Here is a 12,059-nt window from a genome sequence, read left to right as displayed (position 1 = left end):
TGATCTCCCCATAGTTCAGGTCTGGCCAAGTTATACAGCCCCTACACTTCAGGGTTGCTCTACTTTATACCTAACCCTGCGAGAAGGATGTTTGTTGCTGCAGAAAAGAGCCAAAAATCTCAGTTCTGCCACCGGCTGGGGAAGAAGGCTTGAGCTGGTGCTCTACTGGAGCCGGGAGGAGGGGGTATTCCTCCGTGGGCAGTTTTCCCAGTTTTCGTAGGTCCTGGATGCCTCTAATGTGACTGACATCTGGATTCAATTTCTTCAAAGAAAGAACCTGCGACATTTTAATCCCTTTGGCGGCTTGAAGTCTCGGGGAAAATGAAAGCATCCATAACATTCATAGCATATTCATTTTCATTGTTGCGCACGTACGTTTAGAAATCTTGTTTACTAGGAACTGAAATCCAGCCACAAACTGACTTTATAGGAATTCTTAATATACTATATATAGCATAACACGCAGAACACTCAAGGACTGGAAAAAACAAGAACTGCACGGGCAATCTTGTTCTTCGTTATATTCTCATGCGCCCCAGGCAGTCAGACCTCCTCGGCTGTACACAGAGTTGTTTACTGTCCGTGAGCTGTGTTTAACATTCCACTCCTAGATATTTATATTCAAAGCCAAATTCAGAGCAGTATTCTGGAAAATGAGCAAAAGTAGGATATGACCCATCAAGAGACTATTGGGTCATCTGAAAAGTTTATGAGCTGGTCTGGAATCCAGCATTTATTTTGGATGGTGGGAGGTCACTATAATTAGCTGCCAGTCAACTCCATTATAAAGTTACAAGTGCCAAAAAACCCGATACACAGATACATTTTTACCAAAATACAAGTTAGGGCATTCTGCAGACCTCCGCAGAAAACAAGTTACCTCAGCCATCCATGAACTGAATGTTTGTGTACTCAGGCCAGGAGAGCAATTTCCATCTTATGAATATGAATGCAACGCCAGAAAATGTGGACTGTCTAATCTTGTGATATTATTAAACACAACGTCTGCCCTAACAACAAAGTAATAGAGCAAGAAACTGCAAATGACTTAAACCCCTGACCTGCTCATGTGCCAAATGTTGTTTTTCAGAGTTGTGCGGTGCAGCCAATCCCAGAGATGTTCATTTTGATCAAAGTCTGTTTCCAAATACAAATTTGTAACTTATGCACGGGCACGTTCTTGCATGAATCAGACACGCCAATAAAATTCCCATAAAAGTCCTCTAGAGCTGTTGCATCTTTGGGAGGGGGGGAAGGGAGGAGGGACGGGCTGTTTTTGCAGCTTCTTTAAAGTTTATGGATTTATATTCCAAAGAAGAAGCAATTTCTTGCATCACTTAGTGCTGTTCTTTAGGCTGTGCTACCCCTGCCTCGAGCCAAGCTGCTTGTGGGAACGTTGACCATGGAAAGACGGTCACTGATGGTTTCAAGTGATCTGGACCAGCAAGAATGCAGACGCACAAGGATTCTCCCTCCCCTCTCTTTTATTCAGGTCATTTTCTATGTTGGAAAGTCAGAGCTTATCTGCCTTCCTTGGAGCGACTGTCAGCTTCATAGACGCAATCTCCCTCCACCGCCAGTGCTGGTACAACTCCAGGGCTTGTGTGGCCTGAACTCCTCTCCTATCCAGGCTGAGTAATGTTCACGGAGTTGGTCCCAAAAAGGTGAGTAAGGCTTGGAGAGCGCACAGCACTGCGCTTTCATAAAAAGGGTCAGAAAAGGGTCCTCACTAAGACTTCACTTCCTCCGCGCAATTCCTCTTCCTAAAGCCTTAGGAGGACATCCCATAACCACCAGAAAACACAGTCCAGACGAGACGTGATTCTTAAACATTACTCAGCCTGGCTTCGTTTTGCCTCCGGTAAAATACACTATCACATCTGTCTGTTCCCTATCACCTACCAAAAAGGATCTAGTTGCTAACAAACATCAAGATATACACACCTTCAAAAAACACAGTCTGGTTTCCTCCCATGAATCATTCAACACCTTACATAACTCTGGGGTAACGTGCAACTATTTCATATGTGATTACTTAGCTAGAAGTTGGTCGTAAACGTAGCTGAAATGCGGGAGCAGCGCTCAGTATGGAAGCCTAAAGATCTGCTTAACAAATTCCTGTCCTCAGTTTCTTGCTTCTGCCCCTGCGCTGCAATTTGCTTTGCCTTCCGTCTTGTCCAGACGATCATTAATAGCCCGCATTGTAGTACAGCCCCAGAAGTGATTTGGGAAGAAAATGCCTCTTTCCCCCCAAAGGAGAGTGTTTTGGCACAAGAACAGGGGTGGCTCAGTGCTGAAGGAAATGGATACTGTACACTTGGTCTCAGGTTATAACTTCCCACTCATATTTAGGTAATGTTTGGAGGCCTCCGAGGGTTTTAGGCCGTACGTCAAATGATAAGAAGCTTAACAGACCTCATAGACTTGGCTCATTTTTGAGGCAGGCTCTGGAGGCAAAGAGGAGGTTAACAAACAAAAATAAGCAAGAACAGCATGGCCCTTTCAGTCTGTCTGGGCTGACGTGACCAGCCCTACAATAATTTTATGTACCATCTTCCTGGTATGCGGAGCAATGACGTAGAATATCATTAAACATCATTAAAGGACTGTTCAACCTTTTTAGAAGGACAGGTACGCATGCAGGTTAAATTACCCCTTCCCTTGCTGTATTTTAAAAACATACATTGGATAGAGTGCCAAGGGATATGCTTTATATAGACAAACTCTGTAAATCAGTTCCCAGCTGTAAGATGGGGATAAATAATAGCAAGGTTTAACCTATCTGTAACAATCTTAAATTATTTTGATCTTCTCTTGTAACTTTATTTTGTTAATTAAATTGATATATCTGTGTTTTATGGGGCCACGTTTCAGCCTATTGATTCACCATCAGAAAATCAAGATAGAGCAAAGTATAATCTGGACTACAGTTTAAGTGCACAAGGAGACTCAGAAGTCCAAGTGATGGGAGTGTTTTGAAAATCTGGCTATAAATAGTTGACTGTGGTGCTTTTGAAACTTCTAATAACCTTGACGGCTGGTGTTACGAAGCCTGCAAATTACAATCCAATCAGTACTGCTAATGCATTTTAACAAGGATACTGGAATGTACTTGGTGGGTGTGCCTCAAACTCTCAAATAAGAATATCCTGGAGAGCTTGATCCTTTCAAAAGAACAAGGTAAAAAGTCAGGTTAAACGAAAGCTGCAGCCTGAACTTTGACTGCATTAGCTGAGGGCTTTCCCTTTTTCCTTGGAAGGCTTCAGTTAAAACACCTAAAATATGAACACGCAAGTTATTGTTGATGTTTTAGTTTCACTTTAAGGTAATCGCTGTTGTGGGCCACCCCCTAATTCATGGGATTTTTGTCCAGCCCCCAAAATCGTAGCAGAAACCAGAAAGAGCTCAGAACCAAAACAAACCCAAAACACAGCGGGCTCAGAGATGTCAGCAGTGCTGCGTCCCAGCCCTCTGCAGATAATCTTTTCTGCTCTTTGCCCTCCCTTCCTAGGAAATTACAGGGACAGTCCTATCTAGAACAGTAGATCTAGTCTAGAGAGGTCAAAGCCCAGCGTTAGCCTCTGGACAGCACAATCAGTCACGGAAAGCATCAAGCAGTAGCCAGGCTAAGTGAGCCTAATAAATAATGCGCAAATGCAGAGCCGGTGACACCAACAGAGGATGTGCTGGTCGTTAGGTCAAGCAGGAAATTCCCCACCAACAAATTACTTTTAAACCCAATCTAATAAACCGTAAAACTCACTTAGTTAACTCTCAACCCAATAGCTACCAGGAAAAAAACACTATTTCTCTCGCTTCCCCTCATCAGAGAATTGTCTGACAGCGAGATCTTTAAGGCGGATGGAGAGCAGGAAGCTGTTTCCCTTTCAGAAGGGCGAGCATTGGGTAGTCCTTGGGAAAAGATACAACTCTGCACCCTCCCACCCCCAGTCTTTTCAAGTCACTATAACCCATAGCTTTAAGAATAATTTACGCACCCGAGCCAGTCCAGCTTGTTTGCAATACGATGAAGCGCACTAACTAAAGTCAAACAACAGCAAAATTCAAAGGAGCTTTGCTGCTTCCATGCTGCATGATTTTGCATCCCATCGCTTGAAAATGCTTGTGTTTTTTGTTAAGCACAGGTTACACATACTTATTTCACACAACATTAAAACTGTGGCAGATTTCAGATGGAGATGATTAAAACAGGAGGCCCCAAACAGTGCTATGGACACCACTAGCAGGACTTGGCCCACCCCAGAGAAGGATGCAAGAGCAAGCACAGCTCTTGTGCACTTCTCTGAGCTGTTGATGGTGAAATGCAGACGCAGAAGGTATGGCATCCCCGGGATAAACTACTGTAGTCGACCGAGCAGATGATAGCACAGTATTGTAGAGCAACATGCTTCGCTTACCTTAAAGTCAAGGCTGCAAAGACTGACCACATCATCGTCCTTCTCTCGGCGCTTCCTCTTCTGTAAGAGATGAAACCAAGTTATAGTTGTAGACTTGATCTGGGTTAAAAAAGGCGGCTTCCCAAGGCATATGTGATAATAAAGGTCTGTTTTTTTAAACCAGTCTAGAAACATTTTCTTTCTTTATATCCTCAAGTAACTGCAATAAGTCAAAACACCTGAAGGCTGAAAAGAAATGGAAAGCATTTTTATGCTGTTTCATTGGTTTGTCACCTGATCATACTTACAAATCATATGATTATAAACTTGTTTCTCTGCACTCCCATAATTACGGCTAGGAGTAACATATAAAGTAGAAAATCTTAGCGAGATGGTAGAATGCAGCAGTTACCACTGTGAAATGATTTAACATTCATTTAGTTAAATGAAACTCTTTTTTCAAATGGTTTCCGAGGTCAGGAATCCAGCAGTAAAGTTGGGCTTTTTTAAAGAGTTAAGTACCAAGGGGCTCAGACCTGTTGATCCTTGGGATTTGAAGTCCCTAAAGGTAAAGCAGAAGGTGCGATATGTAATTCTCATAATATCTGCTCATAGAAGTGGCTGGGCTTGGAGAGGGGTTCAAGAGTCAGGGGTCCACAGATTTCACCCAGGAGGCAGTGCCAACATAAAATAGCCTGGGACTGGATCGGTTGATCCTGCTCCTCAGCTACCAATATCCAAATATGTTTTATTTGGGGGATTTTTACCGTGGATCAGTGATTTGTTTTACAGCACAGTCCTCTTAGCAGCTGAATGTGTATATGAGAGGGAGCAGTTATACGGAGAGAAAAGAAGGGCCAGGGCAGGACTCCTGTAAGTCAGCTTCACCACAAAAGTCACCATATCCGGTGACTACACCCTAAAGTCAATAATATGGTTTTAATCAGAGTGGCTGACTGACGGTTGGTTGGCCAGACACAGCCCATTACAGCAATTCACAGTCTGCACCCCAACCCCAAATCTCACGGTGTGGTGGGGCACTAAAGCCCCCCAGTAGCTCCAGAATGGGAACCAAAGGGCAGTGTTGATTTAAATAGAGGGCGTTAAAATCACCTGTTTACGTCATTACTTTGGACACGTCCAGCAGACAGCTGTGCCTGAAGCAGCCCTCCTAGAAATGCAATGGGCTGAAAGAAAAAGCATTTTTGTCGAAGGCAGAAAGATGATGCCTTTGGCCAGGGAGCTCTCAGCCACTTGCCTCTCCGAGGAAAAGCACAAGCCCATGGAGCAATGACCAAGGACATCTGCACTGAGCTTCCTAAAACATCGCACTATTTTTGTACACTATCTGGGCTTCAACATTATTTTTTCATTACCTAGACAGTGGAAAACTAATTGTGGACACATCCTGTTCGACTGTGCCAGCCTGCAAATCACCTGGTCTGGAAAAAACATGAGCCGTGAGCATAAAGTGTTTGGTCACCCACAAAACAAATAGTTGATTTTAATCCTGTTTTTGTCACTTGTCCATCAACATTTAAGACTCAGTAGATCTCATCCTTTTCCACTTCACTGTTATAAATACAATGGAAAAAGACAACAAGCTATCTTGTTTTTTTCAAATTGGTCTACATGTTATTTATAAAATTAACAGACTAAACATTCGACTGAATGAAATGGGGACACTATCTTCTCTGCAACTGCTCTACAACCAAAAGGTCACTCTGAACTTCAACAAATTTCAGTTCTTGGTGCTCTACCAGCTCAGCAGCTTGACTTTCTTTTCAGGAGCAAGCGTGCAATTCCTGTCTTCTTAGAATTTAATAATCTATTCAAATAACCTAAAAGTTTCAGCTTTAACAGAGGTTTGTCATCACTGTAAGTATACTTAAAATGTTTGAGTACAAGTATTCATTCGAATTATTTTTAACTGCTGACCAGCCTAGTTTCCATGGTTCCTTTGAAAACCTGATGTCGTTTAGGGGACGTCCAGCTTCCCAGGAGGGTTCTCAGAAACCTGTTCTTTTGTTTTCTAGTCCTTTCATACGAAACGTTTTTAGGCTCCAATGTGTCTTCTTGTCTATCCACATTATGCTGACTCTACCGTTTAACTGTTAAATTAAATACACACATGTAATACTGACATGTTACAGAAGTACAGATACTCACTAGTTTCTTGTATTTTGGGTTTTGGTGGTGTGCTTTTTTTCCCTCAGCTGTTCAAACCAGCCAGAGAAGCGGATTCAAGCACAAAGTTCCCTTACAATTTAAATTGTGTTTTTTTCTGTTTTGTATTTGAAAAGACAAGATACTGCCTCAGTCATGTGAGTGAATCCCTTTGCTGATAGACTTGCTAACCACAGAGGAAAAAAAACTTCTCATATGAGACATTATGTATTACCAAATTTGTAGCACTGACATTGAATTAATGTCCTAGCACATTCCATACTTTTTGAACAGACTTTTGGCAGGCTTGAGAACACATGCAAACACAGACATTTGTCTTTTAAGTTCAGTAAAACATTCAAAGTTGGTTATTTATCAGAGCCTGCAATAAAAGACGGCTAGAACCACACCTTTTTGGACTGCAGACTATTTTTCCCATATGTATGTCAACGATATTAGCGTCGACTTAACAGAGGAGAATTTGCAATAAAGACAAAGACACCACGCCTTTCTGGTCTCAGTGTTATTCGTTCCTTATGTAGTCAAGTATATTAACATCTTTAACATACAGCTCCAGACCAAAGCCCAGACACTAAAGGAAGGCCAAAGTTTTGTTTTTAAACTGGCTAGACTTATGCAATAAGTACTGCTTTGGCTGGACCCCATTTCCTTTGCCCAGTATAGTTTCATACAAAAACGTAGACATTTGACTACAGAGCCAGCTGTATCGTTCCTGCGTGGTGCCAAAAAAGAAACAGATTCCAGGAAAACTCCCTCTTCAGACTGCTCAAATCTGGGCGTTTAAAGCCGCATGATAGGAAGGCGACTGCTGCAGTTCTGTTTTCTCACATTTTTGAGACGGTCACAATCAGAGATCTGATACGTTAACCTTCTCACGAAACTCAAGTCATGTGGAAAAACTTATTTCTATGAAAGTTATTAAACTGTAAAAACCGTGAGACCCTGCTTAGGCTCTCAAAGGGGTATTGTAATGGAAAAGCATAAAAAAAACGCTAATCAAGAGGGGAGAGCTAAATATTTGTGACTTATTTTAGAAAGATCTAAACAATGCCATGAGCATGAATGTTAATTACATTTCAAGGATTCCGATTAAAGCTCTAGGAATGTTTTTCAGGAAAGCACAGCGTTTCAATTTGCAAACAATTCCAGCCATCTAGTTTTCCCCTGCTCATACTAAGGGCTTTTGCATAAAAACAGGATCTTTATTCTTCAGGGATCAGTCTGTTCTCTGCTGCTTATTGCCCACCTGAAATCATAAAAAGCCAGTGTGACTTCAGGTAAGGAATGTACATCAGGACCGTTAAATCAACAAAGATCAAGTGCCTGGTTTTCGTGTATGCATCTTATTTAATGAAAAGGGGGAAAGGAAAACAGACTATGATTAGGCTTGCTTCCAGTCAGGAGCCATCAGGAGGATGTTTTAACACAACTTTCATTGGATTTTTCTTAGAATTTGCAGAACACGCGCTGGTCGTTTTGTTCTAAACCTCTGCAGGCATGGAAAGGACGCTTAGCTTGGTTACCACTTCCCCTGAGACGCAGGCCAGGTACATATTGCATTTTGCCAGAAAAGCTGCATAAACTATGTCAGGAAGAGATGCTATTTGTGACTGGCATACTAGTACTTGGTGGTTAGAGGGAAAAAAAAAACATTTTGTGACACACATTATTCCAGCACATGAAATACATGAAACCAAGAGAAGTGCAGAGCTCGTTTGCCTACGGGTCACAACCAAAATACAGTAGTTTGGTCAATGTGACCACCTAACTACATTGGCAATGCCGAAGTGGAGGCCAGGTCCCAGGCTGTGTAGCAAGGACAGATCTGCTGGGCAACTGAACTCCATAGCTCTGCGTTCTCCTTCGTTATTCCTTCTCTCCTGCATTTCTTCTCTGCTATACACACTCGCCCACCTCTCCATGCCTTCCCAGCTAATGACTCTGGAGGCCAGCGGTGGGTTTATCCGTCAAAGTCTAACCTCTAGCATGTCACAAAAAAGCCGGTATCTCCAGAACGGGGCTGGAGTTGAGCGGTGCCCACTGGCTATGGCTGGAGATGAAGCTACTTGGGCGTGAAGGGAGAAATGGCAGTAGACCAGGCTGATGAGGGACATGATGGAGGAATGCAGATAAGCAATTAAGTCATTCAAGAACAGTCTCTTTGCCTTCTGCAGTCTGTGTCATGAACTGTCATGCCTAATTGAGAATTGAACTGAATACGCATGCTGCAAAATAAAAGCAGAATAAAAAAAAACATATCGAGAACAGGAATGACTTGAAATAGAAATAAAATACTTTTAATTTGTGATGATAGAGCATAATATTTTCAAATTTGAGAGAATATAATTTCTAGGGCTTTGTAATATTTGAATGTGTATGTTACTGTAGCTGTAGTCACCAGATGAAAATTTCTAAAATTAATCTAAAGAAAAATCTACAAGAGCTTTTGGTTTTGTTTAATCGACTCCCACACTGGACTGGTGTTTATGCAGCCTCAAAATTGCACATGGCTGCTCTTCAAGGCATAGCCAGAGTGCTGTCTGAATGCATACGTTCACAAGAAGCTCCGGATGATTTTAGATGGGACTTTTTCCCACCCTCCAGATGTGTTCTCACGCCCTTCATCGTGCCAACGCTGGCATCGATGCAGCTTGCACAGTCAGCTGGATCAGCTCATCCCAAACTCTTTGTTTTCTTTTTGGTAAGGCACGTTTTTCAGCCAGATCAGCTTGCTGGCTGAGGATGGGATCGCTGCTTCCAGGGGCAGCAGGGTCAAGGCAGCTCATGAAAATGAGCTTTAAGAGAGGACACCATTGTATATGCACAACACCAGGCGCTAAGCACCTACTTCAGCTGACTAATCGCCTTGCAGTCCTCAGTGTGTGAAGAGGGACAGACTTCATGAAGAAGCAGTTCAGAACAGAAACCCATTGAAGGTCCCTGGAACCACTCTCCAGAGTGGTCCATCTTTCTCTACCAGCTCTAGAGGCACTCTAGGAAGATATAAACCACTTTACACACCATAGGATGGAGAGAAGAGTACAAGGCTTACAGCAGCAAGGCCATATACTTGCTGGAAAAGAAAAAGAAGAAAAAAAAAAAGCAGAAAAAGCACCTTCCAGCTAAAGCTCAGGAGCCTCAGGGGCTCAGAAAGTGTCTGTCCAGCCTCGTAGAGAGGCACATGTTTGTTTTCTTTCTCCTCCAGGGAGCTGGACCTTCACCTCCTTATTCTTGCTTTTGTTTGCATGCCTTTGCTATGTTCACCCACCCCTTGTTTTACTCACCAGGGTGAAGTCCCAGTGCGGTCCAGGAGTCAGAAACGTGAAAGAACTGCCTCGTCTCAGAGGGTACCTACGAAAACAAAAAAGGATTAAGGTAAATAACGTATGGGTTGCTGCAGCAATTGATAAACTACATCTGTTACCCACTGCTTGTAGATCTTCAGCTTCTAACACAAAAGTCTCAAAAACAATAACGTAGCACGGTCTTTGGGTAGGAGAGACCAAAGGAATTGGTCTTCCCCCCCGCTCCCCCATTGCAGGTGTTAGATGAAAAATCCTGGTTTACTACAATAAATGGCTCTGTGCTACAGAGGCAGGCAAAAACCTCCCACTGGGCCCTGCAGGCTGGTCCGGAGAAAAAACTTTCTTTGACCACACATCTGCCAGTTGGTTTAAATCGACCAAGAGGAAGGCTAAAAAAAATAACAATAATTAAAAGAGAATAATATTGTGGCCTCGTTTTCCAAGGTTAACGAGGCTGAAAGGAAAGCAAGCAACAAGCTACACCTTTGACAATGCAGCCTTGTAGTTTCCCATAAAATTACAAGCAGGAATTGAGTTGTGGTCTTTCATTAAGTCAGTCTCGATCCAAGAAAGTTAAACCACCAGAATGCAATACGCACAATGGACCGTTTGTATAATCCTCGCTCCACGAACAATGGTAAACGAATTGCCTTATGCAAGTCATTTATTGTACTAGCGCTGAGTTGAGCAAACACGTAGCGTTCCAACTTTCACTGTCTGGTGGACTTCAGGTATGTTTCCAGCAACAACTTTTCAAAGCTTATTCTGGCCCTAGTATAGAGAAGCATTTTTGTCTGTCATTGGGTTTCCACATGTAGAATTTGAGACCCGAACAGGCCGCTCTCTTTTTTCAAAGACGGCCAGCTGCATCATCTAACGGGGAGAAGATTTCTCCCTTGCTGCCACAAGCTCAGACAGAAAAGACATCTTCTCGCCAGCTGCACCTTTCTTCTTCGTACTAAGATCCCACAGGATTTTCAAAAACATGGAAATAACACAGGAATGCAATCCTTTCAACTTTCAGGGGACTTAACGCTCCAGCATTGCTCAGGCCTTGTTGAAAATTCATCTCACGAGGTAATTAGTAAGGTCAGCGACTACCCATATCAGAAGAGAAAAAGCATTTGCCTTTAAAAGATTTGTGCAGGGTGGGGTTTTCCGGACTGCTATTTGGAAAATAGAAGCCAACCGCCCAGAAAATACTTCTGCGCTTCTAACCAGCCAGCTCCGAACACCGAGATAAATGTTTTATGAAGTGTACCTTAACGGAAGAAAGATGTGGAGGAATATAAGGCGCTTTCAGTGATGAGGCAAACACTTTATGCAGTAGGTGCACGCTACACAGGTGAACTTATTAGCACATTTCCTCTGTAAACGTATTTCTGCGCTAGCCCTTTGCTTGGCATACTTTTGCTAGTACACTTGCAAGTGACAGTGTTTAATTTCAACCTCAAATCTGAGAAGAAATACAACCGGCGGTGGGATACCTGCACTGGTTCTGCGATCCGGGCTCCAGAGAGCATCACGGATGCTCTGTGGACCTGTGGGCCTGTTTGAGAGCATCTCCTCCGCTCCGAGCCTTCGTGCAAGGCAGCCGCCACGCAAGCGGTGGAAACAGCTAAGCCAGCAGCATCCGCAGCAGAAAACCAGGAAGCAGCAACATTGTCCCAGGCTTCAAAAATGGTTTTCCCTAAATAAACTTTGTTCAAAGTGCCGTACATGCAAATTACGATTTAAATAAAACCAAAGGAAACTGTCCCCTAAGATTGACGCTTTCAGGTATCTAAGGACCAGCCAAAAGCTTTAGTAGACTCACTTTGTCCGTGACACAGCTCCAGGGAGGAAAGGGGCACTTCCAAGAACTGCCACTTACCAGCACCCCGCCTTCTAGACAGAGGAGAAATTTCTGGAAGGAAACATTCTCTGGGATTTTTAAGAGTACATAATGCTCAGGAAGAAAATCTGGGAATGAGCAGCAGATTTCTTTGAAATTAAAATAGAGTCATTTTTCTCACGAGAAAGAAATCCGCGCGGCTTAATCCCAACATCCAACCTGCCAGGCTGCCAAGGCCAAGATTTATGGGTTTGATTAAACCTTCCTTGGCCACAGATAGAAAAGCAGAGAGAGAATTAATGGTCTGCAAACTGTGCCCTGCACAGCTATAAAGAG

The 12,059-nt window shown here is 43.0% G+C and overlaps 1 protein-coding gene across 1 annotated transcript in view; it reads right to left on the bottom strand.

Annotated features, from left to right (window-relative positions):
• NET1 (neuroepithelial cell transforming 1) overlaps nt 1–12,059 on the bottom strand; it is a 53,787-nt gene that overhangs the window by 14,232 nt on the left and 27,496 nt on the right. Inside the window, exons 2-3 of the mRNA XM_067317566.1 lie at nt 9,869–9,935; nt 4,419–4,478 (exon numbers count right to left, since the gene is read on the bottom strand). Coding sequence (XP_067173667.1) covers nt 4,419–4,478; nt 9,869–9,935 — 127 coding nt within the window. The remainder of the gene's footprint in view (nt 1–4,418; nt 4,479–9,868; nt 9,936–12,059) is intronic.

This window comes from Apteryx mantelli, chromosome 1 (assembly GCF_036417845.1).
Source record: "Apteryx mantelli isolate bAptMan1 chromosome 1, bAptMan1.hap1, whole genome shotgun sequence".
Lineage (NCBI taxonomy): Eukaryota > Metazoa > Chordata > Aves > Apterygiformes > Apterygidae > Apteryx > Apteryx mantelli.
The sequence above is the reverse complement of the archived record's forward strand: the minus strand, read 5'-3'. Positions and strand labels throughout refer to the sequence as shown.